The following is a 27,647-nucleotide window of genomic DNA, read 5'->3' as shown; positions in this document are numbered from 1 at the left end:
TCCGCATTTGCCTGCAGTATTCAGGAACGTCAACAGCACTGAGGCGTGGAACGCACCCTGTTTGCAAGGCCCGGGGTCCTCTTCAAACTAGACTGCCCTTGGACTTGCCTGTGTGTAGAAAATAGTATGTTACCTATACATTGGTGCAGGCTTTATAGTGGTCACCTATGGTCTGTCAGTGACAGGACTGCGGTGCTGCTGGTTAGGAGGTAAGGCAGAGCTCCGGTTCCATCCATTACTAGCCTCATGTATGTGATTAGTCCGGTCACTGCATTTGCTCTTTGCATAAGATGAATGGTTAACAATAGGTAACAAATAAAAGCTGTAGAATGCCATAATGATATAACTGTGCTGAGACTTGTAGTTCTGTCCTTATGTTAGCTCCATGTGCCACAAGTAAATAATAAGGTTAATAATAGCAGGCAATATAGGAAACCATGTAAATGAAGCTTAAAGGGGTTGTCTATTCATGCAGCCAGTTGCTTCAATGCATTAAAAAAAAAAACAAAAAAAAAAAAACTTTGCAAATAAGTTTGATTAAACTTAACAATGGTGTATGCAGCTCCTATTTGGATCAATGCGTCTCCATGGTTACAGACCACAAGCATGTCGCCACACTGTTTCAAGTGTTTTTACTGTTTGTTTTTTTATGCATTTTTTTTGTGTGTGTTTTTTTTTTAATTTCTTAGCTTTTTTTCTTAGTGTTTTTGAAGTTTTGTAGAGAAGGAAATGGTAGGAAAAAAAAAGCGTGATATCCAGGCTCAACTGCCCTCCCCCTACAGGGAAACAAAACTCGCTGCATGCCCTTTTCTGCTCCATTTTCCCTTTTATGCAGATTACCCTTGCCCATTAAGGTCACTGGGAGTGAAAGAAAGCTGGAATAGAGGCAGAAGACATCTATGTGCTCTATACTTTATGGATCCATTATTTTGATGACGCTAGGTTGTATGAATGCAGCCTAAGCGATTTTTAAAGGGAACCTGTGAGAGCTTTTTACGTAAGGAAGTAGTGGTATGTTCGTATAGGCGCTTGTTCCCCGATAAAAACAATACGTGTTTTGTGGAGATCTGATGTTCCAGTCCTGAGAAATCCAGTGTTGAAATCTTAGACAAATCAGGCTTTAAGTGCACTGGGGGGCGTGGCCGATTGTTCCAAGTGCATTGACACGCCCCCAGTGCCTGATTTGCATACGGCTTCAACACTGGATTCCTCATGACTGGCTTATCGGATCTCTACAAAAAAAGGTATCGTTTTTATGGTGGGATGTGAGAGCAAAAATCTACAAAAAACGTCTTGCGCTCACGTCTCAGCCTTTGCTGTGATTTTTCAAAAATGTGACTGCAGTTTTCGAATCCACCTTTAGTCCTCGATTTATTGTGCCGCCATCTCTTGCCAAGCTCACCGTCCCATCCGCAGGCGATATGTGAGCTGCATTTGGCAACACAGAGGGCGCAGTAATTAAATTTACACCATAATGGCAAAACAAAATCTCAAAATGCAAACGTTATGGGATGCAGCAGGCTAACACTGCATGTAATATCACAGCAACATTGTGCACGCCGGTGCGATAATCTGGCCCATGAATGCAGCGTTATGGGATGCGACAGGCTAACACTGCATGTAATATCACAGCAACATTGTGCACTCCGGTGCGATAATCTGGCCCATGAATGCAGCGTTATGGGATGCAACAGGCTAACACTGCATGTAATATCACAGCAACATTGTGCACTCCGGTGCGATAATCTGGCCCATGAATGCAGCGTTATGGGATGCAGCAGGCTAACACTGCATGTAATATCACAGCAACATTGTGCACGCCGGTGCGATAATCTGGCCCATGAATGCAGCGCTATGGGATGCAGCAGGCTAGTACTGCATGTAATATCACAGCAACATTGTGCACTCTGGTGCGATAATCTGGCCCATGAATGCAGCGTTATGGGATGCAACAGGCTAACACTGCATGTAATATCACAGCAACATTGTGCACGCCGGTGCGATAATCTGGCCCATGAATGCAGCGTTATGGGATGCAGCAGGCTAACACCGCATGTAATATCACAGGAACATTGTGCACTCCGGTGCGATAATCTGGCCCATGAATGCAGCGTTATGGGATGCAACAGGCTAACACTGCATGTAATATCACAGCAACATTGTGCACTCCGGTGCGATAATCTGGCCCATGAATGCAGCGTTATGGGATGCAACAGGCTAACACTGCATGTAATATCACAGCAACATTGTGCACGCCGGTGCGATAATCTGGCCCATGAATGCAGCGTTATGGGATGCAGCAGGCTAACGCTGCATGTAATATCACAGGAACATTGTGCACGCCGGTGCGATAATCTGGCCCATGAATGCAGCGTTATGGGATGCAGCAGGCTAACACTGCATGTAATATCACAGCAACATTGTGCACTCCGGTGCGATAATCTGGCCCATGAATGCAGCGTTATGGGATGCAGCAGGCTAACACTGCATGTAATATCACAGCAACATTGTGCACGCCGGTGCGATAATCTGGCCCATGAATGCAGCACCATGGGATGCAGCAGGCTAGTACTGCATGTAATATCACAGCAACATTGTGCACTCCGGTGCGATAATCTGGCCCATGAATGCAGCGTTATGGGATGCAACAGGCTAACACTGCATGTAATATCACAGCAACATTGTGCACGCCGGTGCGATAATCTGGCCCATGAATGCAGCGTTATGGGATGCAGCAGGCTAACACCGCATGTAATATCACAGGAACATTGTGCACTCCGGTGCGATAATCTGGCCCATGAATGCAGCGTTATGGGATGCAACAGGCTAACACTGCATGTAATATCACAGCAACATTGTGCACTCCGGTGCGATAATCTGGCCCATGAATGCAGCGTTATGGGATGCAACAGGCTAACACTGCATGTAATATCACAGCAACATTGTGCACGCCGGTGCGATAATCTGGCCCATGAATGCAGCGTTATGGGATGCAGCAGGCTAACGCTGCATGTAATATCACAGGAACATTGTGCACGCCGGTGCGATAATCTGGCCCATGAATGCAGCGTTATGGGATGCAGCAGGCTAACACTGCATGTAATATCACAGGAACATTGTGCACGCCGGTGCGATAATCTGGCCCATGAATGCAGCGTTCTGGGATGCAGCAGGCTAATACTTCATGTAATATCACAGGAACATATGTGCACGCCGGTGCGATAATCTGGCCCATGAATGCAGCGTTATGGGATGCAACAGGCTAACACTGCATGTAATATCACAGCAACATTGTGCACGCCGGTGCGATAATCTGGCCCATGAATGCAGCGTTATGGGATGCAGCAGGCTAACACCGCATGTAATATCACAGGAACATTGTGCACTCCGGTGCGATAATCTGGCCCATGAATGCAGCGTTATGGGATGCAACAGGCTAACACTGCATGTAATATCACAGCAACATTGTGCACTCCGGTGCGATAATCTGGCCCATGAATGCAGCGTTATGGGATGCAACAGGCTAACACTGCATGTAATATCACAGCAACATTGTGCACGCCGGTGCGATAATCTGGCCCATGAATGCAGCGTTATGGGATGCAGCAGGCTAACGCTGCATGTAATATCACAGGAACATTGTGCACGCCGGTGTGATAATCTGGCCCATGAATGCAGCGTTATGGGATGCAGCAGGCTAACACTGCATGTAATATCACAGGAACATTGTGCACGCCGGTGCGATAATCTGGCCCATGAATGCAGCGTTCTGGGATGCAGCAGGCTAATACGTCATGTAATATCACAGGAACATATGTGCACGCCGGTGCGATAATCTGGCCCATGAATGTAGCATTATGGGATGCAGCAGGCTAACGCTGCATGTAATATCACAGGAACATTGTGCACGCCGGTGCGATAATCTGGCCCATGAATGCAGCGACGGCTAGGAGATATCAGGACGTGAGTCGCTGCAGAGGCGGTGAGCGCATCATCCGCATCACATGTTCTCAAGGACAAGAATGAGCCTTCACCTTGACATTGCAGCCGATGTCTTGGTGATAAGGAGCAATATTACAGGACGGCTGATGGCTCATAGCTTATATGACACAGATTGATAACTGCAGCTCTGTAATCTGCGCTGATAAGATTATCACAGGAATCTCACAGCACAAATTACTGGGAAATGTTTCCTAATTGTGAAAACAATGGAACTAAAATCTGTTCCAGCAAGAGATGAGGAAACAATGGAGCGATCAGGTGATACTTCATATCAGAACCAGACAAGAACCTGCAGTGACTCAGATTAGTGGAGATGTGTCCTCAGAGCCTGCCTCCTCCTTGTCAGACAGGACAGAAGCTCAGAGAGAGTCCATTATCTTGTCTCCATGGCCGACTATTGATAATACTGTTATAGGGGATCTGTGGCTGGCACTGTTATAGAGGATCTGTGGCTGGCACTGTTATAGGGGCTCTGTGGCTGGCACTGTTATAGGGGCTCTGTGGCTGGCACTGTTATAGGGGATCTGTGGCTGGCACTGTTATAGGGGATCTGTGGCTGGCACTGTTATAGGGGCTCTGTGGCTGGCACTGTCATAGGGGCTCTGGCTGGCACTGTTATAGGGGATCTGTGGCTGGCACTGTCATAGGGGCTCTGTGGCTGGCACTGTTATAGGGGCTCTGTGGCTGGCACTGTCATAGGGGCTCTGGCTGGCACTGTTATAGGGGATCTGTGGCTGGCACTGTTATAGGGGATCTGTGGCTGGCACTGTCATAGGGGATCTGTGGCTGGCACTGTCATAGGGGATCTGTGGCTGGCACTGTCATAGGGGATCTGTGGCTGGCACTGTCATAGGGGATCTGTGGCTGGCACTGTCATAGGGGATCTGTGGCTGGCACTGTCATAGGGGCTCTGTGGCTGGCACTGTTATAGGGGATCTGTGGCTGGCACTGTCATAGGGGCTCTGTGGCTGGCACTGTCATAGGGGCTCTGTGGCTGGCACTGTCATAGGGGATCTGTGGCTGGCACTGTCATAGGGAATCTGTGGCTGGCACTGTCATAGGGGCTCTGTGGATGGCACTGTCATAGGGGATCTGTGGCTGGCACTGTCATAGGGGATCTGTGGCTGGCACTGTCATAGGGGCTCTGTGGCTGGCACTGTCATAGGGGATCTGTGGCTGGCACTGTCATGGGGGATCTGTGGCTGGCACTGTCATAGGGGATCTGTGGCTGGCACTGTCATGGGGGATCTGTGGCTGGCACTGTCAGGGGGGATCTGTGGCTGGCATTGTCAGGGGGATCTGTGGCTGGCATTGTCATGGGGGCTCTCTGGCTGGCACTGTCAGGGCATCTGTGGCTGGCATTGTCATAGGGGCTCTGTGGCTGACACTGTCTTAGGGACTCTCTGGCTGGCACTGTCAGGGCATCTGTGGCTGGCATTGTCATAGGGGCTCTGTGGCTGACACTGTCTTAGGGACTCTGTGGCTGGTACTGTCATAGGGACTCTGTAGTTGGCACTGTCATAGGGGATCTGTGGCTGGCACTGTCATAGGGGATCTGTGGCTGGCACTGTCATAGGGGATCTGTGGCTGGCACTGTCATAGGGGATCTGTGGCTGGCACTGTCATAGGGGATCTGTGGCTGGCACTGTCATAGGGGATCTGTGGCTGGCACTGTCATAGGGGATCTGTGGCTGGCATTGTCATAGGGGCTCTGTGGCTGACACTGTCTTAGGGACTCTGTGGCTGGCACTGTCATAGGGGCTCTGTGGTTGGCACTGTCATAGGGGCTCTGGCTGGCACTGTCATAGGGGATCTGTGGCTGGCACTGTCATAGGGGATCTGTGGCTGGCACTTTCATAGGGGATCTGTGGCTGGCACTGTCATAGGGGATCTGTGGCTGGCACTGTCATAGGGGATCTGTGGCTGGCACTGTCATAGGGGATCTGTGGCTGGCACTGTCATAGGGGATCTGTGGCTGGCACTGTCATAGGGGATCTGTGGCTGGCACTGTCATAGGGGATCTGTGGCTGGCACTGTCATAGGGGATCTGTGGCTGGCACTGTCATAGGGGATCTGTGGTTGGCACTGTCATAGGGGCACTGTGGCTGGCACTGTCATAGGGGCTCTGTGGCTGGCATTGTCATGGGGCTCTGTGGCTGGCACTGTCATGGGGGATCTGTGGCTGGCACTGTCATGGGGGATCTGTGGCTGGCACTGTCATGGGGGATCTGTGGCTGGCATTGTCAGGGGGGATCTGTGGCTGGCATTGTCAGGGGGATCTGTGGCTGGCATTGTCAGGGGGATCTGTGGCTGGCATTGTCATAAGGACTCTGTGGCTGGCATTGGCATAGGGACTCTGTGGTTGGCACTGTCATAGGGGCTCTGTGGCTGGCATTGTCATGGGGGCTCGGTGGTTGGCACTGTCAGTGGGGATCTGTGGCTGGCACTGTCATAGGGGCTCTGTGACTGGCCATATTATGGTCTCTGTGCGGCTGGCCCTGATATATGAGCTTTGTGTCTGGCTATTATAGGTGCGCTGTAGCTGGCATTATAATCTCCTTGGCTGGCAATGTGTTTGTTCTCCAAGTCCGGCAGTATTTTAGGAGCACTGAATATCAGTATAGACAATGCTACGGTTTTTTTACCTGCATGCTATGGTGCTATGAGGTGTGCACTGTGTGGCAGTATTATCTAACGATCCTGACCGGGCAGTACATTATACCTTTATGTCTTGGTGGCATTATTACATGTATTTACTATCGCAGGCACTACCGTGTGGCCAGCACTGTTGTACCGCACTGTTTTGCCTCTCTCTTATATGTGGGCACTGCACTGTATGGCTGCATTATTGCCTATATGATTACATGGGACTGCTGAATCTTTGTAGAATGGCGGCTCGACGTGTCCTCAAGGCTGTGCTGGTGGATCTAAGTGGCACCCTCCATATCGAGGACACCGCTGTACCGGGGGCTCAGGAGGCTCTGAAGAGGTAAGAGGCATTGTCTAGTGGTTTCTTCGCCTGTCCACAGGTTGTCTGTGGCAGTATAACTTGGCCAGTTTACTTAATTGGAGCTGCACTGCAGTACCAGACACAACCTGTAGACAGATATGGCGCTCTTGCGGATAGAACAGCCATGTTTTTTCTTCTTTTTTTTGCCCACTTGCTGGCTGAGTCTCTGTGTTCCTTGTTCTAGACTGCGCTCGGCTCCTGTTACCATACGGTTTGTCACTAACACGACCAAAGAGTGTAAGAGGACGCTGCTGGAGCGACTGCGCAGGCTGCACTTTGATATAAGCGAGGACGAGATCTTCACATCTCTGACGGCAGCGAGGAACCTGCTGGAGCAGAAAGATGTCCGTCCCATGCTGCTAGTGGACGATAGCGCACTGCCCGATTTTGAAGGTAATGGACGTTAAATCCTGTAAACTGTTCCCAAACGTCTCCCTGGAGCATTGTGTCATGACTTGGCGCAAGCTGGAGAATCCATCAGTAAGGCCACCATGATCGTCTTACAGGGAGCTTGTATCTCTGTTATCTGTCTTTTTCTGAGCTCCTCAGCTGATTTATGACCAAGGTTAAATGTGCAGAGCAGGGAAAAGCCAAAACGGTGCAAATTTTTTACTGAAACCTAATTGTAGAAATGATGTTTTCATATTTTTTCTCCTGTGGCTGATCTCCTTGGGGCCACCCTTACTTTCTTGGTACTGGTCTGTCGTGGACTCCTTCTGCCATACGGGGGTCTCACAGGTTGCGATGTATGTTCTCCTCCTCTGCTCAGTGTGCGACGTGCTAGTGTCAACCATTGTGCATTGAGGCTAGGTTTGTGGGCTCTTGGTGGAGCTTCTTCTGATACTGCGCACGCTGATACAGTAGCCCATCTTGTGTGCCTTGGTGTTTGGATGGAAGAGACGTTCTACAATAGTTGTCCATCATCATTTTGATGATTGACCGTACCACTAGTGGGCCTGTGGTGGTGAAGGTTTATAGGAGGAAGCCGTCCTTGGTATCTACAGAGGATTCCTATTAGACCGTCTGACTGTCCTTCTCTCTCCACTGGCTTCTTCACAATATTAAGTAGATCATTAAGGCTGAAGTTCAAAATTTCATAGAGGAATTTATGAGGACTTTTCCCGGGAATTCCTCGCACACATCTGTCTTAATTCTTAGCGGCATAGTGTTATGAGTAGTATTGGTGTCATTCTTAGAAAAAAAAGCTTCTAGAAGACCTTTGTACCCGGCAAAAGATGCGTTCCTTTACTAAAAGCCACCATTCAAGTAGAAGAGAAAAAAGCACCTTGGATGGTCCAGGACGGGATGTTTGAGGGCCTACAGCCTAGGAGATCTAGAATGGAAGAAACCTTATGTCCCTCATTTTGCCAAATGTAAACACCCGTTTGTTAGGAAAGGGCCCCTAATATTGAAGATCCTGTAGCTAAAATCTCCCAAACCATGAGCTCTTCCCATTGAAAATAAGGGATCTTTAAAGGATTCTATGGATAAAAGAGATGAAATAGACCTGGAGAAAAATTGGGAGGCATCTATAGTCTTCAGTGAGTCCTTATGTTTGTCTGAACCAGTTAAATGTTCATCTTCAAAGTAAAACCTTTCAGGAAGAAATTTCGGGATCCATTTTAACTCTACATAAGGCTGTAGACAAAGCAAAGTCAGCAAAGGCACCAGAGTTCAGGTGGGGGAACATCTATATTCCTTCTCCCAAGTCCAGAAGAAAATAGCAAGTTGTCGGGCAAAAAGCACCATCAAGGATGGCTACCATCTAGATTATATGTCCCTCCAACCAAGAAAATTTATAGAGCAGACTTGAAGAGTACCAAATGTAAGACCATTATCAGATACTTATAAACTGGAAATTTAAAACATTTCCTCATTAATTTACTGATAAAAGCTCTGGCCCTTTAAGAGAAGGAGGCTGAAGCTGGAGCCATTTGTAGTCTCTCTATTTGACAGCTGTGTGAGAGTTCCTGCATTTTATCTGAGAGAAACCACTGTGTTGGGGAAAACTAGGAGAGTGCAGCATAACACAGGAGTGTCTGTTACTACAGGCTGAATATAATTAGTCGTGTATGTGGATCCCTGTATATTATAGCAGAAGAACAGGTAAATTCTACATTCTCTTAACTGTACCGTTTGGCTACTGCTGGCTTTGCACAGCTTGTAGTAAGAGACTCAGATTAACGGTTTATAAGCGACTCAGATTTATCCTTTTCAAGCAGATGTGTCCTTTTAGCAGATTTACCCTTTTGAACCAGCTATGTCCTGCTCCAGCAGTATAACCCTTTAGAAGCAGCTCTGTCCTCGTCTTACTTTTGCTGGTCTTCAAACTATACTGTGACATCTTATTACGTGTCTGATACTTAACCGTATTAATTTAGAAGTAAAGTTAACGCGCTTGGTTGAAGGGGAATGTTTCTCTGAGTCAGTGACCATTGGGACATATTTGTGAAATGATTCACCATGTTTGTGAATCAGTTTAGGGGTATGTATGAGAAAAAAAAAAAGGCAAATTGGTCTCCCATAGTATTCGATGGACCAGAAACTCAACAAAACAAGCAAATTGAAGAGCTCACCTTAAATCCTGCAGATCGAAGCAGAAGATTTAGGAGGAAGATTGATCTCTTTACCACCAGTCATTCTGTGACATGTTAGTAAAGGCAGATGGCATGGTGGGGGGCCGGAGGCTATACACTGGGGGTGAGGGGGTCAGAGGTTATTCATGGGGGGGGCGAGAGGTTGGTGGTTATACACCGGGGGTGTGATGGTGTGATATGCTATGTGGGTTTCATTTTTGTGTATATTTCTATTTTACTGATTTATCATGGTGTTACTGTATCTTGTAGGATGAGTTGTTATTTGCCATCTGATATTCTCCCCACAGTTCTGTATTGTTATCTCTCCACAGGGTCAGTGAATAATGTTGTTTGCTAATATGCTAATGACATGTTGACCTAGCTTGTTGAAACAATGAGCCCCTGAGACCTTCCCCCTCCTGGCCTGTGAATGAGGGAGGAGACTTGTAATATCAGGGAGGTGAGACACAGAGATCAGTCTGATGTGAAACCATGATGTGAAGAGCATATCAGAGAGAAAGAAGGGAATATGGACTGTTATCCTCTGTGCTGGATTGTTGGACTTTTATCCTGGTACTGAAATGCATTTGTGTTCTGGAATATTTTATCCTCAGTGTGATGGATCATATATATGGACCTTTCGTGTTTTGCCTAAATAAAGGTCTTGGAATTGTTGACTATTCTCTTGCTCTGTTGATTGTGTGATACCGGAGAAGGAACCTGTGACAGGGGGTATAACTGGATGATATACACGGGGGTGCTAGAGGCCAGAATTTTATACAGCGGGGGTGTGGCGGATGCTAAACACTGGGGGCTAGTGTTCAGACGTTATACATGGGAGAGGCCAGATGTTATACACTGGGGGTGAAGGGTTAGAGGCTATATACCGGGGGGAGGGGGGGGGGGGCTGCAAGTTATACACAGGGCGTGAGGGGTTGGAGGTACGACCCAGGGTGGGAAGTGCCGGATATTATACACAGGGGTGCAAGGGGTCGAATGTTGTGTTATATATCGGGGGGAAGGGGCCAGATATTAAACATCAGGGGGTAAGAGACCAGATACTAAACATGGGGGGGTGAGAGGCCAGATATTATACACCAGGAGCCGATGGAGATGGCCATTAAAAAATATTATTTTCGGCAGCACATCTTCCTGTTTAAACATTATGTGCTGCCGAGAACAATGATATTCTATGCCACAGCACAATTGTCACATGGAAATTCAGGTCTATTAAATGTCCGCTGATCACGTTGCGTAGTAGATCGGTGGTTTATCGGCCTCCGGTCGGCCAGCGTAAACGCACCGTTAGTCACATTCCCCCCTCTTCCACCATTATATTTTGACCTTGTTTGATGCACAGTGGAGAAAATGCAGCCAAATCGGAATCAAGAAAATATCACTGCAGATTTTCTCGCAAAAAAGAAGAGTACATGACGTTTCATGGGAAAAAAATGGGGAGCACAAAGGAAAGGGTTACAGGCAGTTCCCCGCTTCCAGCAGCCGGCGATGCACCGTACAGATATAGAGGCACAGAGGACAGGGAGTTTAATACCGCTGCGAGAATTAAAGGTTTTGCATTGATGAGAATTTCCTCCTTGGGCTTTGTATCGAAGCATGACTAAATTATAGCCGCCGCGTACAATTCAATTAGGGCAGAGTCTTCCGGCGGTGACCTCTCTCTTCTCCGCTCGCAGGAATCGCCACCGACAGTCCCAACGCGGTGCTGATAGGATTAGCTCCAGAACACTTCAACTACCAGCGCATGAATCTGGCCTTCAGGTGAGTCCTGGCCTGATTGCGTTTTATGGCTCGTGTAATTGGCTGGTTACTTCTTAACAGACGGATTAATCCTCCCCGCTCCGGAGGGACTCGTTAACGCTCCAAAATCTGCTCCGTCCGCGCGGGGACTGTAATAAGGAGCCCGCACAAAGCCGTGCGCGGCCCGTGCCCCAATTATCCGTCAGCTGTAGACGGTTTACTGTAGCCGATGTTATTAACCCGTCTGAGCCTTTTAAAAACAATTGTTTATCTGCTGGACAACCCCTTTAATGTTCTGGTGACGGGAATAGCGGCGTCCTGCGTGGCCTCCATACGTGACATCTGGCTGTTCTACTAAATGTGGAGCAAATCAGAGAGTGTGAACAGGGCCCAAGGCGATGACCGAGAGCGGGAATGTAGAGACGGACGCAGCGCCTCGTACTATTCTCAGTGCTGATTAGATGCTTCTAGCTGCTTCATGTAAGTGCTGCTCTGACGGCTGAAGCTTCTTAATTTGTTTTTAAACTATTAAACAGAATTTTTGCATCTTTTATTATTCAAAGCGAGTAAGAATTTACTATTGTGTCACACGTTATTCTTATTTTGGAAAGAAAATTCCATTTTATAGAATCTATATTTATCTGTATCTGTTCCTATCTATTTATCTATCACCTATTCATTCATCTGAATCTACTTATCTATAAGTCTTTCTATTATCTATCTATCATCCATCTATATATTCTCTATCTCATATCTATCTATTATCTATCCATCATCTATATATCTATTATCTATCTATCTATCTATCTATCTATCTAGTATCTCTCATCTATCTATTATCTATCAATCATCTATATATCTATTATCTATCTATCTATCTATCTAGTATCTCTCATCTCTTATATATCTATTATCTATCATCTATCTATTATCTATCTATTATCTGTCTATTCTCTATCTATCTATGATCTATCTATCTATTGCAGCCATCATATGTATCTATTCATCTGTGGTCTGTCTATTTAATATCTACTCATCAGCTCTATCTATATGTCTTTCTATCAATGTATCTACTTATCCATCAGTCAATCCGTCTGTCTGTTAGGGTATGTGCACACGTCAGGATTTCTTGCAGAAATTTCCTGAAGAAAACCGGAAATTTTCTGCAAGAAATCCACATTTTTTTTTTGCGTTTTTTTCCCCGTTTTTTTCGCAGGTTTTTTTTTAGCATTTTGCAAGCGTAATTAGCTTACAGAATGCTAAAGTTTTCCAAGCGATCTGTAGCATCGCTTGGAAAACTGATTGGCAGGTTGGTCACACTTGTCAAACATAGTGTTTGACAAGTGTGACCAAGTTTTTACTATAGATGCAGCCTATGCAGCATCAATAGTAAAAAGATATCATGTTAAAAATAATAAAAAAATGGTTATGCTCACCTGCAGACAGCCGATCTCCTCAGCGGCGTCCGTTCCTATAGATGGTGTGTGCAGGACCTTCGATGACATCGCGGTCACGTGACCGCGATGTCATCACTGTCATGTGACCGCGACGTCATCGCAGGTCCTTCACACACACCATCTATAGGAACGGAAGCGGCAGCATGCACCGCTGAGAGGCGGGAAGACTCCGGGGGCCATCGAAGGTGAGTATATGACTATTTTTTATTTTAATTCTTTTTTTTTTACCAATTATATGGTGCCCAGTCCATGGAGGAGAGTCTCCTCTCCTCCATCCTGGGTACCAACCGCACATGATCCGCTTACTTCCCGCATGGTGGGCATAGCCACATTAAGAAAGTAAGCAGATCAATGCATTCCTAGTTGTGCGGAACCCCCGCAATTCCGCAAATTTAATGAACATGTTGCTTTTTTTTCTGCGATTTGATTTTTTTGCTGAAAAAAATGCAATATTTGCACAAGAAATGCGGAATACACTGAAAATAATGGGAGGCATATGTAAGCGTTTTTTTTTGCGTTTTTATAGCGAAAAAATGCGAAAAAAACGCGAAAAATACTGAACGTGTGCACATGGCCTGACTATCTGTATTTTTGTAATATCTATATGTCAGATATCTATCTACATACTGTATCTATCAATGTACAGTCATAGCTGAAAGTATTGGTACCCTTGAAATTGTTCCAGAAATTGGATTATTTCTGTCAGAAAATTATTGCACTTACACCTGTTTTGTTATACATATGTTTATTTCCCTTCTGTATATTGGAACAACACAAAAAAACAGAGAAAAGAAGGCAAATTAGACATAATTTTACACAAAGTCCCAAAAATGGTCTCGACAAAATTGTTGGCACCCTCAACTTAGTATTTGGCTGCACACCCTTTGGAGTAAATAACTGCAATCAATTGCTTCCTATAACCTTCCACAAGTTTCTTACACCTCCTAACTGGACTTTTGGACCACTCTTCTTTTGCAGACTTCTTCAGATCTCTTATATGTGAAGGCGCCTTCTCCAAACAGCAGTTTTAAGATCTCTCAATAGGTGATCAATGGGATTTAGATCTGGACTCTTCAGGACTCTCTAGCGCTTTGTTTCCATCCATTTCTGGAGGCTTCTTGAACTATGTTGGGGTCTTTGTCCTAAGACGCCAAAGCAGCTTTCTGACACCTGACATTACAATGTGACCCAAAATCCTTTGGTAATTTTCCAATGTAGGTTTCATTCCGTTTTCAGTAAACAGTAGAATGATGTGCTTTACCAAAAAGCTCCATCTTGGTCTCATCTGTCCACTAAACACTATCCCAGAAGGATTTTGGCTTACTCATGTACAAAGTCACAAACTGCAGTCTGGCTTTTTTTATGTCTCTCTGTCAGTAGTGGGGTCCTCCTGGGTCTCCCACCATAGCGTTTCATTCATTCAAATGTCGATGGGTAGTTTGCGCTGACACCAATGCATCCTGAGCCTGCAGGACAGCTTGATTGTCTATAAAATGATGGTAGTCTCACATTCAAAGCAGTAGTGGATGGTGAGATATGAAGCCTGAAAGTCAGAAGTTCAAAACATTGTTACCCTTTTGCTCGTCAGTGTATCAACAATCTCGAGATTACAAGTCCATCCCCAGAGATCCTGATGTTCCTTTGTTCACGGTTCGCAATGTACTCAAAAAAGTTTACAAACCATGGCACTGTAACTAATCTCCCTGGACGGCAGAGAAAAATTGATGAAAGGTTGCAACGCAGAATAGTCAGGATGGTGGGTAAGCAGCCCCAATCAAGTTCCAAAGAATTTGAAGCTGTGCTGCAGGCTCAGGGGGCATCGGTGTCACCGCAAACTATCCGTCGACAATTTGGCTTCTCAAGTCCTCAGACAGTTCTCTTCTCCTCTTTCTGTTCTCCATGCTTAGTATGGCACACACAGACACACAATGCAAAGACTGAGTCAACTTCTCCCCTTTTTATCTGGTTTCAGGTGATTTTCATATTGTCCCCACCTGTTACTGGCCACAAGTTGTTTATCCACTATTTTGCCCGTCCCATATCTCATATCTATCTATCATCTATTTATTATCTATTAATCTATTATCTATCTATTATCTCTCATCTATTGTCTATTATCTATCATCTATGTCTATCTATCATCTATCTATCTATTATCTATCATCTATCCAATATCTATCTATCTATCTATCTATCTATCTATCTATCTATCTATCTATCTATCTATCTATCTATCTATTAATGTAGTGATATATTTCTCCATCCCCTTATATAAGAAACAAGTAGTCACCACACAGGTGCACATGGTGGAGAGCAGTAGAGGAGACTCCGGGGTACAGACCATCAATATGAAGTGTAATATACTCAAGTAAGAAAGAACAACAATAGAAAAGGTGACGCCATACAATATAACGTGCGCAGGGGGTTCAATGGATGACCGGTGGCATAACATGTAAAGCATGGTGCTAGGAGGACTGCACCAGCCTTATAGTCTCTCCTGAAGAATCTTGCAAGAGGAAACACATCGAGAGCCATCTATCTTATTATGGACACAGTTTCCTAATGGCCCCCTTACATGTATCCAGCAGACAAGGAGACGCTATATTTTTTAGTCTGTGCATTCTTCTGCGTGATCGTTACCACGTACAATTAATATGCTGTCTCCTGATTATCACACATCTTGCTATATTTCTCGGTATCTCGATAGTTTGTTTTCTGACCCAATTCTGATATTCTCCTGTGACTACTCGCTGCTGTACCAGGACCAGGTTTCCATAGGGGGCACCGGGCACATACAGTTAAGTCCATATATATTTGGTCAGAGACAACATTTTTCTAATTTTGGTTATAGACATTACCACAATGAATTTTAAACAAAACAATTCAGATGCAGTTGAAGTTCAGACTTTCAGCTTTCATTTGAGGGTATCCGCATTAAAATTGGATGAAGGGTTTAGGAGTTTCAGGTCCTTATGTGCCACCATGTTTTTAAAGGAACCAAAAGTAATTGGACAATTGACTCCAAGGTTATTTCATGGACAGGTGTGGGCAATCCCTTCGTTATGTCATGCTCAATTAAGCAGATAAAAGGCCTGGAGTTGATTTGAGGTGGGGTGCTTGCATTTGGAAGGTTTTGCTGTGAAGTAAACATGCGGTAAAGGAGCTCTCCATGTAGGTGAAGCAAGCCATCCTTAAGCTGCGAAAACAGAAAAAACCCATCCGAGAAATTGCTACAATATTAGGAGTGGCAAAATCTACAGTTAGGTACATCCTGAGAAAGAAAGAAAGCACTGGTGAACTCATCAATGCAAAAAGACCTGGGCGCCCACGGATGACAACAGTGGTGGATGATCGCAGAATAATCTCCATGGTGAAGAGAAACCCCTTCACAACAGCCAACCAAGTGAACAACACTCTCCAGGAGGTAGGCGTATCAATATCCAAATCTACCATAAAGAGAAGACTGCATGAAAGTAAATACAGAGGGTTCACTGCACGGTGCAAGCCACTCATAAGCATCAAGAAGAAAAAGGCTAGACTGGACTTTGCTAAAAATCATCTAAAAAAGCCAGCACAGTTCTGGAAGAACATTCTTTGGACAGATGAAACCAAGATCAACCTCTACCAGAATGATGGAAAGAGAAAAGTATGGCGAAGGCGTGGTACAGCTCATGATCCAAAGCATACCACATCATCTGTAAAACACGGTGGAGGCAGTGTGATGGCTTGGGCATGCATGGCTGCCAGTGGCACTGGGTCACTGGTGTTTATTGATGATGTGACACAGGACAGAAGCAGCAGAATGAATTCTGAGGTATTCAGAGCCATACTGTGTGCTCAGATCCAGCCAAATGCCGCCAAACTGATTGGTCGTCGTTTCATACTACAGATGGACAATGACCCAAAACATGAAGCCAAAGCAACCCAGGAGTTTATTAAAGCAAAGAAGTGGAATATTCTTGAATGGCCAAGTCAGTCACCTGATCTCAACCCAATTGAGCATGCATTTCACTTGTTAAAGACTAAACTTCAGACAGAAAGGCCCACAAACAAACAGCAACTGAAAACCACCGCAGTGAAGGCCTGGCAGAGCATCAAAAAGGAGGAAACACAGCGTCTGGTGATGTCCATGAGTTCAAGACTTCAGGCAGTCATTGCCAACAAAGGGTTTTCAACCAAGTACTAGAAATGAACATTTTATTTACAATTATTGAATCTGTCCAATTACTTTTGGTCCCTTTAAAAACAGGGTGGCACATGTTAAGGAGCTGAAACTCCTAAACCCTTCATCCAATTTTAATGTGGATACCCTCAAATGAAAGCTGAAAGTCTGAACTTCAACTGCATCTGAATTGTTTTGTTTAAAATTCATTGTGGTAATGTCTATAACCAAAATTAGAAAAATGATGTCTCTGTCCAAATATATATGGACCTAACTGTATTATGTTGTTCCAGGTATATATATACATATATTTTTGACCCATTTGCAGTAATAGGTCCCTGGGATTTTATATGTGTTTATGTTTTTTATTAGTACAGAATAAAATTAAAATTAATTTTTAACATTACCACTATCTGCTCCGCAGTATCTGATACCAGTGGTTCTCTACATATACCCACTTCTTTGCTTTATTCTCCTTTACTTTATTGCTATTTTATTTTCATTGCTTTATACAGGTTTTTTTTTCATTTTATTTCCAAGTTTTATTGTATTTTTTTTGTTGTACAAAATTGTAACAAAAATGGAAAAGTAAAATTGACCTCCGTCATCATTGCCAAAATTTTATTTTTTATTCATTTTAAATGTTTATTTATTTTATGCTACATTTTTACAGGTTTTTTTATACTATTTTTTTTTAATACATTTTTTTGTTCAAAATTCTGACCTAAAAATGAAAAAATTGAAAGTGTTGTGTGTCATCACCACTAATACTTCCAGACTGGCTGCCCTCCCGGGTGCACTGTAGCGTGAGGGAGGTCATGATGTGCAGGGACATCAGGCCCATGCTTTATCTAATCTCCCTCTTCTCTTATCTTATCACCCCAGAGATATAAAGCCATGTTCTCTGGTGAATTGCCGCCTTCTATAACTTATATGCTGCATCATTCACAGTTTGCCTTTTCATTAGAAGCATGCTAAGGGCAGAATGAACCCCGCTCTTGCCCAGGTCAATGGTCTTACTGCCATTTGCCCATGTAATAACCCATGCGCCACTTCCCTTGTATTCTACGTGTCCTGTCTATGCTCCACTGGTTCCACACAAGACGTGGGACCTCCATTCTACTGATCTGCCATCACACATTGATACGTGTTATGAAAATCTGTCAGCAGGTTGTTTTTTCTAGTTAATCTGAGAGCGTAGGGGCAGAGACCCCAATTCCAGCGATGTGTCACTTATCAGGCTGTGTGCTGTAGTTTCCATACAATCAGTGTTTCATCAGCAGGAGATTATCACTGCAGGACTAGATCTCACGTGCAGACCTGTCCAGCTAATCTGTGTAACCCCGCCCCCAGCACTGATTGGCAGCTTGCTGATAGTGTACACCGGAAGCTGCGAATTAGTGGTGTGGGCGGGGTCATACACAGCTGAGCAGTTAGGTCAATGGCTCGTGCTGTCTACTCGGGTAAAGCCACTATGAGTAGGAAGCCATTATTAGTTGCCCTTTCCATGTATCCTATATGTGGCACTACTACTCCCATCCTCTCCCAGCGGTGAATTGCTGCAGGTCACTGAGCGAGGGGGCGCTCATCACTGATGTATCCTGAGATCTGAGTTAGGGTCATAAATGTGGTTGTTGTAATGAAGGGCTCTGCTATCCTATCAGGCTTCTGCTTCAATCTGGGATTAATCCTATACGCTAGAACCTAGACAGGTCCATGCTGCACGCTCAGCTGAATGGAGCGTGCATACGTACAGGGTTATTAGGAAAGATCAGCCTTCTGCTCGATGAGCGTTCAGCCAATTACTTTTTAAGAAGCATTTTCAATCTTATTGTAGGGGAACCTTTCTAACAAAAAGGTTATGTCCAAATTGCCGCCGTTCTCCTGAATCCGGCGATGTTTTTCTTTTATCCCTGCGCCTCTCCGTTCCTGAGATATGGCCCCTTCTACCCTGTGTATACATTTAGTCTTTTTAACCGACTGGTTGAGATCTACAGAAAGCGGCTGAGATCCACGCCCACTTGGCTAAAAATACATTCAGCGAAGAAAGGGCCACATCTCAGGAACGGAGAGGCGCAGGAACAAAAGAGAAACATCATCGGATTCAGGAGAACGGCGGCGTTTACACCAGATAAAAAAAAATAATCATATTTATGGCAAGTGACAGGGCGTCTTTAAAGGGAGTGTCCTGCATTATTTTTCGAAGGGTTTCCTAATATTAAAATGGTTCATACATCTTCAAAAGCAGTTTGCTCATTCATCAGAAAGCGATCTGTGGAAGGTGGACATGCCGTATCCTCCAGAGCATCAGCTGTTTGTAGCTGCTCTGATACATGAGGGTCAGGATAAGGACCCCTTTTAGCTGCACAAATAGGGGGGTATAGCTGTAAAAAATCATGTCAGTAGAGCCCCCCCCCCCGATAAGTCAGGTACTCGGCAATGTCCCCTTACACTTCTCCATCCTCCTTTCTCCAGACTGGCGCTGGACGGCGCCCCCATCATAGCCATACACAAGGCCAGGTATTACAAGAAGAAGGACGGCTTAGCGCTGGGGCCTGGCCCATTTGTAACAGCTTTGGAATATGCAACGGACACTAAGGCCATCGTGGTGGGAAAACCAGAGAAGACTTTCTTCCTTGAAGCCTTGAGGAGCACAGACTGCTGCCCGGAGGAGGCGGTAATGATAGGGGACGTAAGTGCATTTATCTAGATTTCTATGTATCCCATATCTCATCCATATTTGTCCATCCATCACACCTCGTCTGTAGGCGGTGCGGCAGGCGGTGAGCGCAGGCGGCTCTGCTACATTTCTCTACAGTTATATTGATAACATTTGAAATGTAGCGCTGCCCTCTTGTGGACTGTCCTGGTAATAACGGCTCATTACCATCTTGAGCTGAATGTGCAGGTATTTGATGGAGTCAAGGTTAAGGCTGTGTTCACACATAGTGTACATGCTGCTTTTTCCTTTTTTTACTTTTATCCACATTCCCTGCAGATGTCTGCACCAAAGATCTCTGATTATTGAGTCTATTTGATGCATTATTTTTTCTTTGTACTGAAATGCATTGAATATGAAATTAACATCAGAAAAGCATTTCTTTTGCATATTTTTTTTTCATGAAATCACATCTACTTGGAACATTAATCCAAATATGTAGCAGGTTTAATATTATTAATAATAATATTAGCAAATACCTCCAATTAGAAATGTGGTATAGTTCTTCTGATTTTCTCTGTTGCTTACCTCATGTGCATTGTAGTAGCTTAGATATCCATGGTTGTTACTAACACGATCAACTGATTGTCATTATGTGAGTGGTCGTAACTGTTGATGCTTTCCCTGCATATGGGGTAAGTGACAGAGAATCAGAAGAACTATACAATTTACCAATATTATTATTACACCTGCTACATATTGGAATAGGATCTTTGAGATGGGAATAACCCTTTAAAGACCAGTCTGATCATGATTCTTTCATGCTGGGAGGATGATTGGGGTCTTTAGGGCCGACCATGTTTCTCGGCCTCTGGTGGGACGGGACTTACTATGATCCTAGATAAATATCACAGATGTTAAATGCAGGTTTATGTATTTGGATTTTTTTTTCTTTTCCATACAGGACTGCAGGGATGATATTGGGGGTGCACAGGACACTGGCATGCTGGGGATACTAGTGAAGACTGGTACGTATCTGTTATCGTATCTGCCCCTCGTTCCATCAGAGGCTTTGGATCCTCCCTCTTGCTTTACACTGCAGCTCTGCTTGTTTAGTCTCAGGAGTCAAATCTGCCTTATAGAAAGGACGGAATATAATCTACACCTATTGGGGGCTTTTTGTTTACGTGTCTGGGTTACTTAGCTCATTGGCAGCCACCCACCGAGCTCCGGCCTCTTGTGACATCCAGCAGCAATGCTGGGAGTTGTAGTTTGACATTTCCTGTCTCTTATACTTCACAGGGAAGTACAGGATAGGCGATGAGTCCAAAATCACCCCAGCGCCTCACCTGACCTGTGCCGACTTCCCTCAGGCGGTGGATCACATATTGAAGAATCTGCTGTGATGAGAGATTACCATTCAGGAGAGGAACATGGCGGACCATCACGATCACGATTTGTTTTCGCTACGTTGATTCAATGCAAAAAGGAACAAGCCGTTTTAGGAACTCGCTCTAAGCCGCCCCCGAAAATAATCGATCTGATGGAGGACATAGCCTTCTCCACCTTAGGGCGTTAGTTCATCAAAAAATATCTGTAGGATTCATTAGTGAAGTCTTTCCCTTCATAGTTCTGTTGTTTGTGCTGCAGAACGCTCCGCTCTCTACCAGGGCCGTTGTCATCATCGCCTGCCATGTTACCCGTACAGCGGAGGAGCAGCCCGGTCGCCATCTCTACAGGGCGGTCACACATATCATCCATATGACAGAGGAAGATGCTGATGCTGCTGTAATCACAGGATTTCATTAGCTAACCGATGAAGATACGGGGGCTCTGGCCGCTGCACATGGTGCCGCCGAAGATCACTAGGTGCCGCTGCTATTTTGCAGAGCAGTACAATTAAATGTCGCACCCAACTGGGATTTTTGCGTCTTGCTCATCACCATAGCTTTGCAACGTGACCCCATTTCCTTGTATTGCGCTGCCGTGATAGCAGCAACACCTAGCAATCTTTGGGGCACGCGACGTGTAGCTGCAGCCTAAAGGGGGCGCTCTAATCTAGATAATCCCCTCATCATACCATTCCCTTGATCATAAAGCGTCCCCCCCCCCCGCTTACAAGCAGGTGACTAACACTGTATGTGACCATGAGTTTTCTGGGAGACTGCAGTCCATCAATCCCACAGCGCAGAGGGAGCATGCCCACAGCAGGGCGACTGATGTCCCCACCTGTGCAGGAGAAGAAGCCATCACTCTTCTCGCTGTGGGCACGCTCCCCCTGCACAGTGGAATTGATTGACAGCGTCTTGCACTAATCCGGTGACCGTGGACGGGGAGATCAGAGACGATTAGACTTTAGGGGGAACAAACCTCGACAAAATCAGTGTGAAGGAAAGGAGTGGGACCTGGGTGCTCCCATCAGGAATTACGTGCCTGTTCCACCACATTGCCTGCCTCTACCACGAAACCCTGGCATCTGCACAGTTGGAACAAATCTGGTGACAGATCAATTACTGCTTGTAAATCCATCCCCGATGCATCAGTCAAATAATAACACTTTATTTCATCTTTTTTTTTTTCTTTAAATAGTTTTTACAGTGCAAAATGTGAAATAAACGGAATAAGACGACGCCTCGTGTCTGGTGTCCATGGGTCCAGGGCGGAGGGCAGTCTGTTCCCTGCAGGGTGCAGCGGTGATGGTGGTGGTAGCCGCCGGTGTCTCTTTCTCGCCCTCACACAGACTCAAACTCCCTTTGCCAGGCATTATATTTTTCGGCCAGACTTTTGGCTGATGGCTTTGTATGTGCTAAAACTTCAAGAAAATCGGATGTGGTCACGGTGTCCAGGTGAATAAAAGGCAGGTCCTGGCTCCCTGGGGGAAGTAAAGTCAGGCTTAGTGTCTGTCCGGGGAATGCTCAGCACCATTACACTTCTGTGCTCCTTTAGTTTTGCCCTCCCACTAAGGCAATAAAAACTTTATATCGCACCAGAACGCTTCACTGCGTGGAAAACTTTATTTTTAAGGATGGAAGAAAAGCTCATCTTGCCACAATGGGCTGAAACGTTGCCATGTATTGTTGAGGTGTATTTTTAAGGATGGAAAATAAAGCTATGAAGGGAAATATTCTGCTGCCTCAAATTTTTTAAGATATAATCAGTGACTGCCGACAGATGCAGTGCCTGCCGGTGACCGCCGACTGATCCGGTGACCGCCGACTGAAACAGTGCCTTCCGGTGACAGACGACGATTTCAGTGGCAACTGCAGACCACTGACTGATACAGTGACTGTCGACTGATACCGTGTGCCGGTGATCACTGACTGGTAGAGCGTCTGCTAACTGATACCGTGTGCCGGTGATCACTCACTGGTAGAGTCTCTGCTAATGATACTGTGTGCCGGTGATCACTGCCCGGTAGAGTGTCTGCCAACTGATACCGTGTGCCGGTGATCACTGACTACATGGTAGAGTGTCTGCTAACGGATACCGTGTGCCGGTGATCACTGACTGGTAGACTGTCTGCTAACTGATACCGTGTGTCGGTGATCACTGACTGATACAGTGACTGTCGACTGATACCGTGTGCCGGTGATCACTGACTGGTAGAGTGTCTGCCAACTGATACCATGTGCCGGTGATCACTGACTGGTAGAGTGTCTGCCAACTGATACCGTGTGCCGGTGATCACTGACTGGTAGAGTCTCTGCTGACTGATACTGTGTGCCGGTGATCACTGACTGGTAGAGTCTCTGCCGACTGATAATGTGCGCCGGTGAGCACTGACTGGTAGAGTGTCTGCTAACTGATACCGTGTGCCGGTGATCACTGACTGGTAGAGTCTCTGCTGACTGATACCGTATGCCGGTGATCACTGACTGGTAGAGTCTCTGTCGACTGATAATGTGCGCCGGTGAGCACTGACTGGTAGAGTGTCTGCTAACTGATACCGTGTGCCGGTGAGCACTGACTGGTAGAGTGTCTGCTAACTGATACCGTGTGCCGGTGATCACTGACTGGTAGACTGTCTGCTAACTGATACTGTGTGCCGGTGAGCACTGACTGGTAGAGTGTCTGCCAACTGATGTGTGCCGGTGAGCACTGACTGGTAGAGTGTCTGCCAACTGATAATGTGTGCCGGTGAGCACTGACTGGTAGAGTCTTTGCTAACATACAGTGTGCCGGTGATCACTGACTGGTAGAGTGTCTGCTAACTGATACCGTGTGTCGGTGATCACTGACTGATACAGTGACTGTCGACTGATACCGTGTGCCGGTGATCACTGACTGGTAGAGTGTCTGCCAACTGATACCGTGTGCCGGTGATCACTGACTGGTAGAGTCTCTGCTGACTGATACTGTGTGCCGGTGATCACTGACTGGTAGAGTCTCTGCCGACTGATAATGTGCGCCGGTGAGCACTGACTGGTAGAGTGTCTGCTAACTGATACCGTGTGCCGGTAATCACTGACTGGTAGAGTCTCTGCTGACTGATACCGTGTGCCGGTGATCACTGACTGGTAGAGTGTCTGCTAACTGATACTGTGTGCCGGTGAGCACTGACTGGTAGAGTGTCTGCTAACTGATACCGTGTGCCGGTGATCACTGACTGGTAGAGTCTCTGCTGACTGATACCGTGTGCCGGTGATCACTGACTGGTAGGGTGTCAGCTAACTGATACTGTGTGCCGGTGAGCACTGACTGGTAGAGTGTCTGCCAACTGATGTGTGCCGGTGAGCACTGACTGGTAGAGTGTCTGCCAACTGATAATGTGTGCCGGTGAGCACTGACTGGTAGAGTGTCTGCTAACTGATACCGTGTGCCGGTGATCACTGCCTGGTAGAGTGTCTGCTAACTGATACCGTGTGTCGGTGATCACTGACTGATACAGTGACTGTCGACTGATACCGTGTGCCGGTGATCACTGACTGGTAGAGTGTCTGCCAACTGATACCATGTGCCGGTGATCACTGACTGGTAGAGTGTCTGCCAACTGATACCGTGTGCCGGTGATCACTGACTGGTAGAGTCTCTGCTGACTGATACTGTGTGCCGGTGATCACTGACTGGTAGACTCTCTGCCGACTGATAATGTGCGCCGGTGAGCACTGACTGGTAGAGTGTCTGCTAACTGATACCGTGTGCCGGTGATCACTGACTGGTAGAGTCTCTGCTGACTGATACCGTATGCCGGTGATCACTGACTGGTAGAGTCTCTGCCGACTGATAATGTGCGCCGGTGAGCACTGACTGGTAGAGTGTCTGCTAACTGATACCGTGTGCCGGTGATCACTGACTGGTAGAGTGTCTGCTAACTGATACTGTGTGCCGGTGAGCACTGACTGGTAGGGTGTCTGCTAACTGATACTGTGTGCCGGTGAGCACTGACTGGTAGAGTGTCTGCCAACTGATGTGTGCCGGTGAGCACTGACTGGTAGAGTGTCTGCTAACTGATACCGTGTGCCGGTGATCACTGACTGGTAGAGTGTCTGCTGACTGATACCGTGTGCCGGTGATCACTGCTTGGTAGAGTGTCTGCTGACTGATACCGTGTGCTGGTGATCACTGACTGGTAGACTGCTAACTGATAATGTGTGCCGGTGTGCACTGACTAGTAGAGTGTCTGCTAACTGATAATGTTAATGTCTGCCGGTGATCACTGACTGGTAGAGTCTCTGCTGACTGATACAATGCCTGCCGGTGACCACCCACCCCATCACCATGGGGAGAAATGTCTGAAGCCTGAATATAAGGCTACGATCACACGGTCAGTATTTGGTCAGTATTTCACATCAGTATTTGTAGTCAAAATCAATATGTCACCACTTCTGTATTTTTCACCCTCTCCTGATTTTGGCTTATAAACACTGATGTAAAATACTGACCAAATCCTGAGTGTGTGAACGTGGCCTGATAGCAGGGATCTCTGTACCCCGCACACTACAGGTGGATCAGGTTTTGCTGCTGTTCATGTTGCAGTTTTTGGTGCAATTGTGGCAAAACCAGTGTGATTACTGCTCTACTTTTTTACAAAAAAAAAAACTGCTCCCAGCCCCAAATGATTACCTGGTTGGTGATTTTCCAGTGCATGGAACACTTTCCTCACCGGCCGCATGGCGGCTTCTTTACACACCAGCTTAATGTCCGATCCGGAGTAACCTTCAGTCTCCTGCACACAGAACGGATGAGCAAAATACGGAACAACTTACTGCACGAATGTCCGCTATCAGTCATGGCGTACGACACACACATTTTTCTGTAACTGTAAATTGTCAATTTTGAGGCTGTGTTTTCACATATTTAATAGGGGTGTAAATTTTTCTGCTGACGCGCTGTTGTCTATGGAACTGCCAGAGATCACCGCCTCTCCATTGTCTATGGGACTGGCGGAGATCACCGCCACTCCATTGACGGTGGGACTGCCGGAGACCACCGCCACTCCATTGTCTATGGGACTGCCGGAGATCACCGCCACTCCAATGTCTATGGGACTGCCGGAGATCACCGCCACTCCATTGTCTATGGGACTGCCGGAGATCACCGCCACTTCATTGACGGTGGGACTGCTAGACATCAGGGGATAACATACAGATTCCATCCAAGTAGGGACCAGCAGAATTTTTATGTTTTGGGTGTGAATGTGAAAGAATATGCAAATATAGCTTAAAATTAGTACAAGATAAATAAATAATTAAAAAAAAACGTTTATATAAAAGGAGTCGAACCTATTCTGCATTTACCTCTCCCAGCATGCTGTATTGCAGCTCAGTTCTCAGTTCCACCCCTCCACTATTGTTCACTGGTGGCAGCCATTGCTGGATCATAGACTCTCGAGCTTCTTTACAGGGCAAATCCACCAAAATCCTCTTCTCCAGCCTCCTTAACATGGCGTAATCCAGCTCCCTAACATAAAGACATTGTTAATACCGGCATGGATGTGGACATTGTGCCGAGCGGCCACGTACACTAAGCAGTGAGCTCAGCCGCAGAGTCCTCCCTCCTCCTCATCTATATGGCGGTATTATGGCTGTTCTATTACTTGGGCACTGGTAATGTATGGCGGTGTATATTGGGGCAGTCTGCTCCTTTTGGTGCCAATAGGGCATCTATAATACAATGTTATTGAAGAATGGGACAGAAGTCCAGGTAAGGTGAAATTGTGAAAAGAGAAAAAAACGCAATTCCAACATTTTTTTTTAAATTTATTTATTTATTTTTTTGGGGGTGGGGGTGGGGTTGTTTTAAGGTGTTTATTGTTTAGTGAAAATAGCATGGTGATATGATTCTTCAGATCAGTAAGACTAGGGCGACGCCAATAATATACATCGTGATTCAAAAGGATTCAGAAATTTGTAAAAAAAACTGGATTTGTGTTGCCATTTTCTGAGATCTGCATCCGTATTATTGGTACCGATGATTGGTTACGTACAACATTTTAATTGCCATTTACTGCATTTTGGAGAAGTGAGAAAACAGGAAAAAATGGCATTTATTACGTTTAAGAAATTTGACATTTTTATAGATTATTATTATTATTATTATTTATTTAATTATATAGCACCATTCCATGGTGTTGTACATAAGACGGGGTTACATCAAAATACAAATATCCCTTACAGTAAACAAACTAACAATAACAGACTGGTACAGAGGGGCGAGGACCCTGCCCTTGCGGACTTACATTGTACAGGATGGTGGGGAAGGAGACAGTAGGTCGGGGGTTGCAGTAGCTCCGATGGTGTTGAGGTGGCCGTGTGGTCATTACAGGTTGTAAGCTTCTTTGAAGAGATGGGTTTTCAGGTTTCTTTTAAAGGATCCAAAAGAAGTGAATTGGGGCACAGAATTCCAGAGGATGGGGGATATTCGGGAGAAGTCTTGGAGGCGATTGGGTGAGGAGCGAATAAGTGTGGAGGAGGGGAGGAGGACTTGGGAGGACCGGAGATTACGTGAGGGAAGATATTGAGAGATTAGTGTGGAAATATACAGAGGAGAAAGGTTATGGATGGCTTTGTAGGTCAGTGTTAGT

The 27,647-nt window shown here is 45.8% G+C and overlaps 2 protein-coding genes across 6 annotated transcripts in view; one reads left to right on the top strand and one right to left on the bottom strand.

Annotated features, from left to right (window-relative positions):
* HDHD2 (haloacid dehalogenase like hydrolase domain containing 2) lies at positions 1 to 22,748 on the top strand. 3 transcript variants are annotated; one of them, XM_077283243.1, is made up of 8 exons: positions 180 to 209; positions 836 to 997; positions 6,890 to 6,991; positions 7,197 to 7,405; positions 11,283 to 11,367; positions 19,441 to 19,657; positions 20,589 to 20,652; positions 20,927 to 22,748. In XM_077283243.1, exons 3-8 carry the CDS (start codon positions 6,891 to 6,893, stop codon positions 21,028 to 21,030), a joined length of 780 nt encoding a protein of 259 aa, XP_077139358.1. In that variant the 5' UTR covers positions 180 to 209; positions 836 to 997; position 6,890; the 3' UTR covers positions 21,031 to 22,748. The 3 variants fall into 3 exon arrangements, with proteins under 3 accessions (XP_077139349.1, XP_077139358.1, XP_077139368.1); XM_077283253.1 differs by having other exon boundaries at positions 836 to 1,011; XM_077283234.1 differs by lacking the exon at positions 836 to 997 and having other exon boundaries at positions 1 to 209.
* KATNAL2 (katanin catalytic subunit A1 like 2) overlaps positions 22,168 to 27,647 on the bottom strand; it is a 71,070-nt gene continuing 65,590 nt past the window's right edge. For all 3 annotated transcript variants that reach the window (XM_077283205.1, XM_077283223.1, XM_077283214.1), the window contains 3 exons: positions 26,362 to 26,524; positions 25,688 to 25,790; positions 22,168 to 22,496 (listed from right to left, as the gene is read on the bottom strand). In XM_077283205.1, coding sequence (XP_077139320.1) covers positions 22,357 to 22,496; positions 25,688 to 25,790; positions 26,362 to 26,524 — 406 coding nt within the window. In that variant the 3' untranslated portion in view covers positions 22,168 to 22,356. The remainder of the gene's footprint in view (positions 22,497 to 25,687; positions 25,791 to 26,361; positions 26,525 to 27,647) is intronic.

The sequence above is a fragment of the Ranitomeya variabilis genome, chromosome 1 (assembly GCF_051348905.1).
Source record: "Ranitomeya variabilis isolate aRanVar5 chromosome 1, aRanVar5.hap1, whole genome shotgun sequence".
Classification (NCBI taxonomy): Eukaryota; Metazoa; Chordata; class Amphibia; order Anura; family Dendrobatidae; genus Ranitomeya; species Ranitomeya variabilis.
The sequence above is the reverse complement of the archived record's forward strand: the minus strand, read 5'-3'. Positions and strand labels throughout refer to the sequence as shown.

Excerpts from the sequence above, each read along its gene's own strand:
- HDHD2 (XM_077283234.1), top strand. The coding sequence starts at position 127 with ATGTTACCTATACATTGGTGCAGGCTTTATAGTGGTCACCTATGGTCT. Across the intron at positions 210-6,889 it reads GCGGTGCTGCTGGTTAGGAG|AATGGCGGCTCGACGTGTCC; the intron begins GTAAGGCAGAGC and ends GAATCTTTGTAG. Across the intron at positions 19,658-20,588 it reads AGGCGGTAATGATAGGGGAC|GACTGCAGGGATGATATTGG; the intron begins GTAAGTGCATTT and ends TTTTCCATACAG.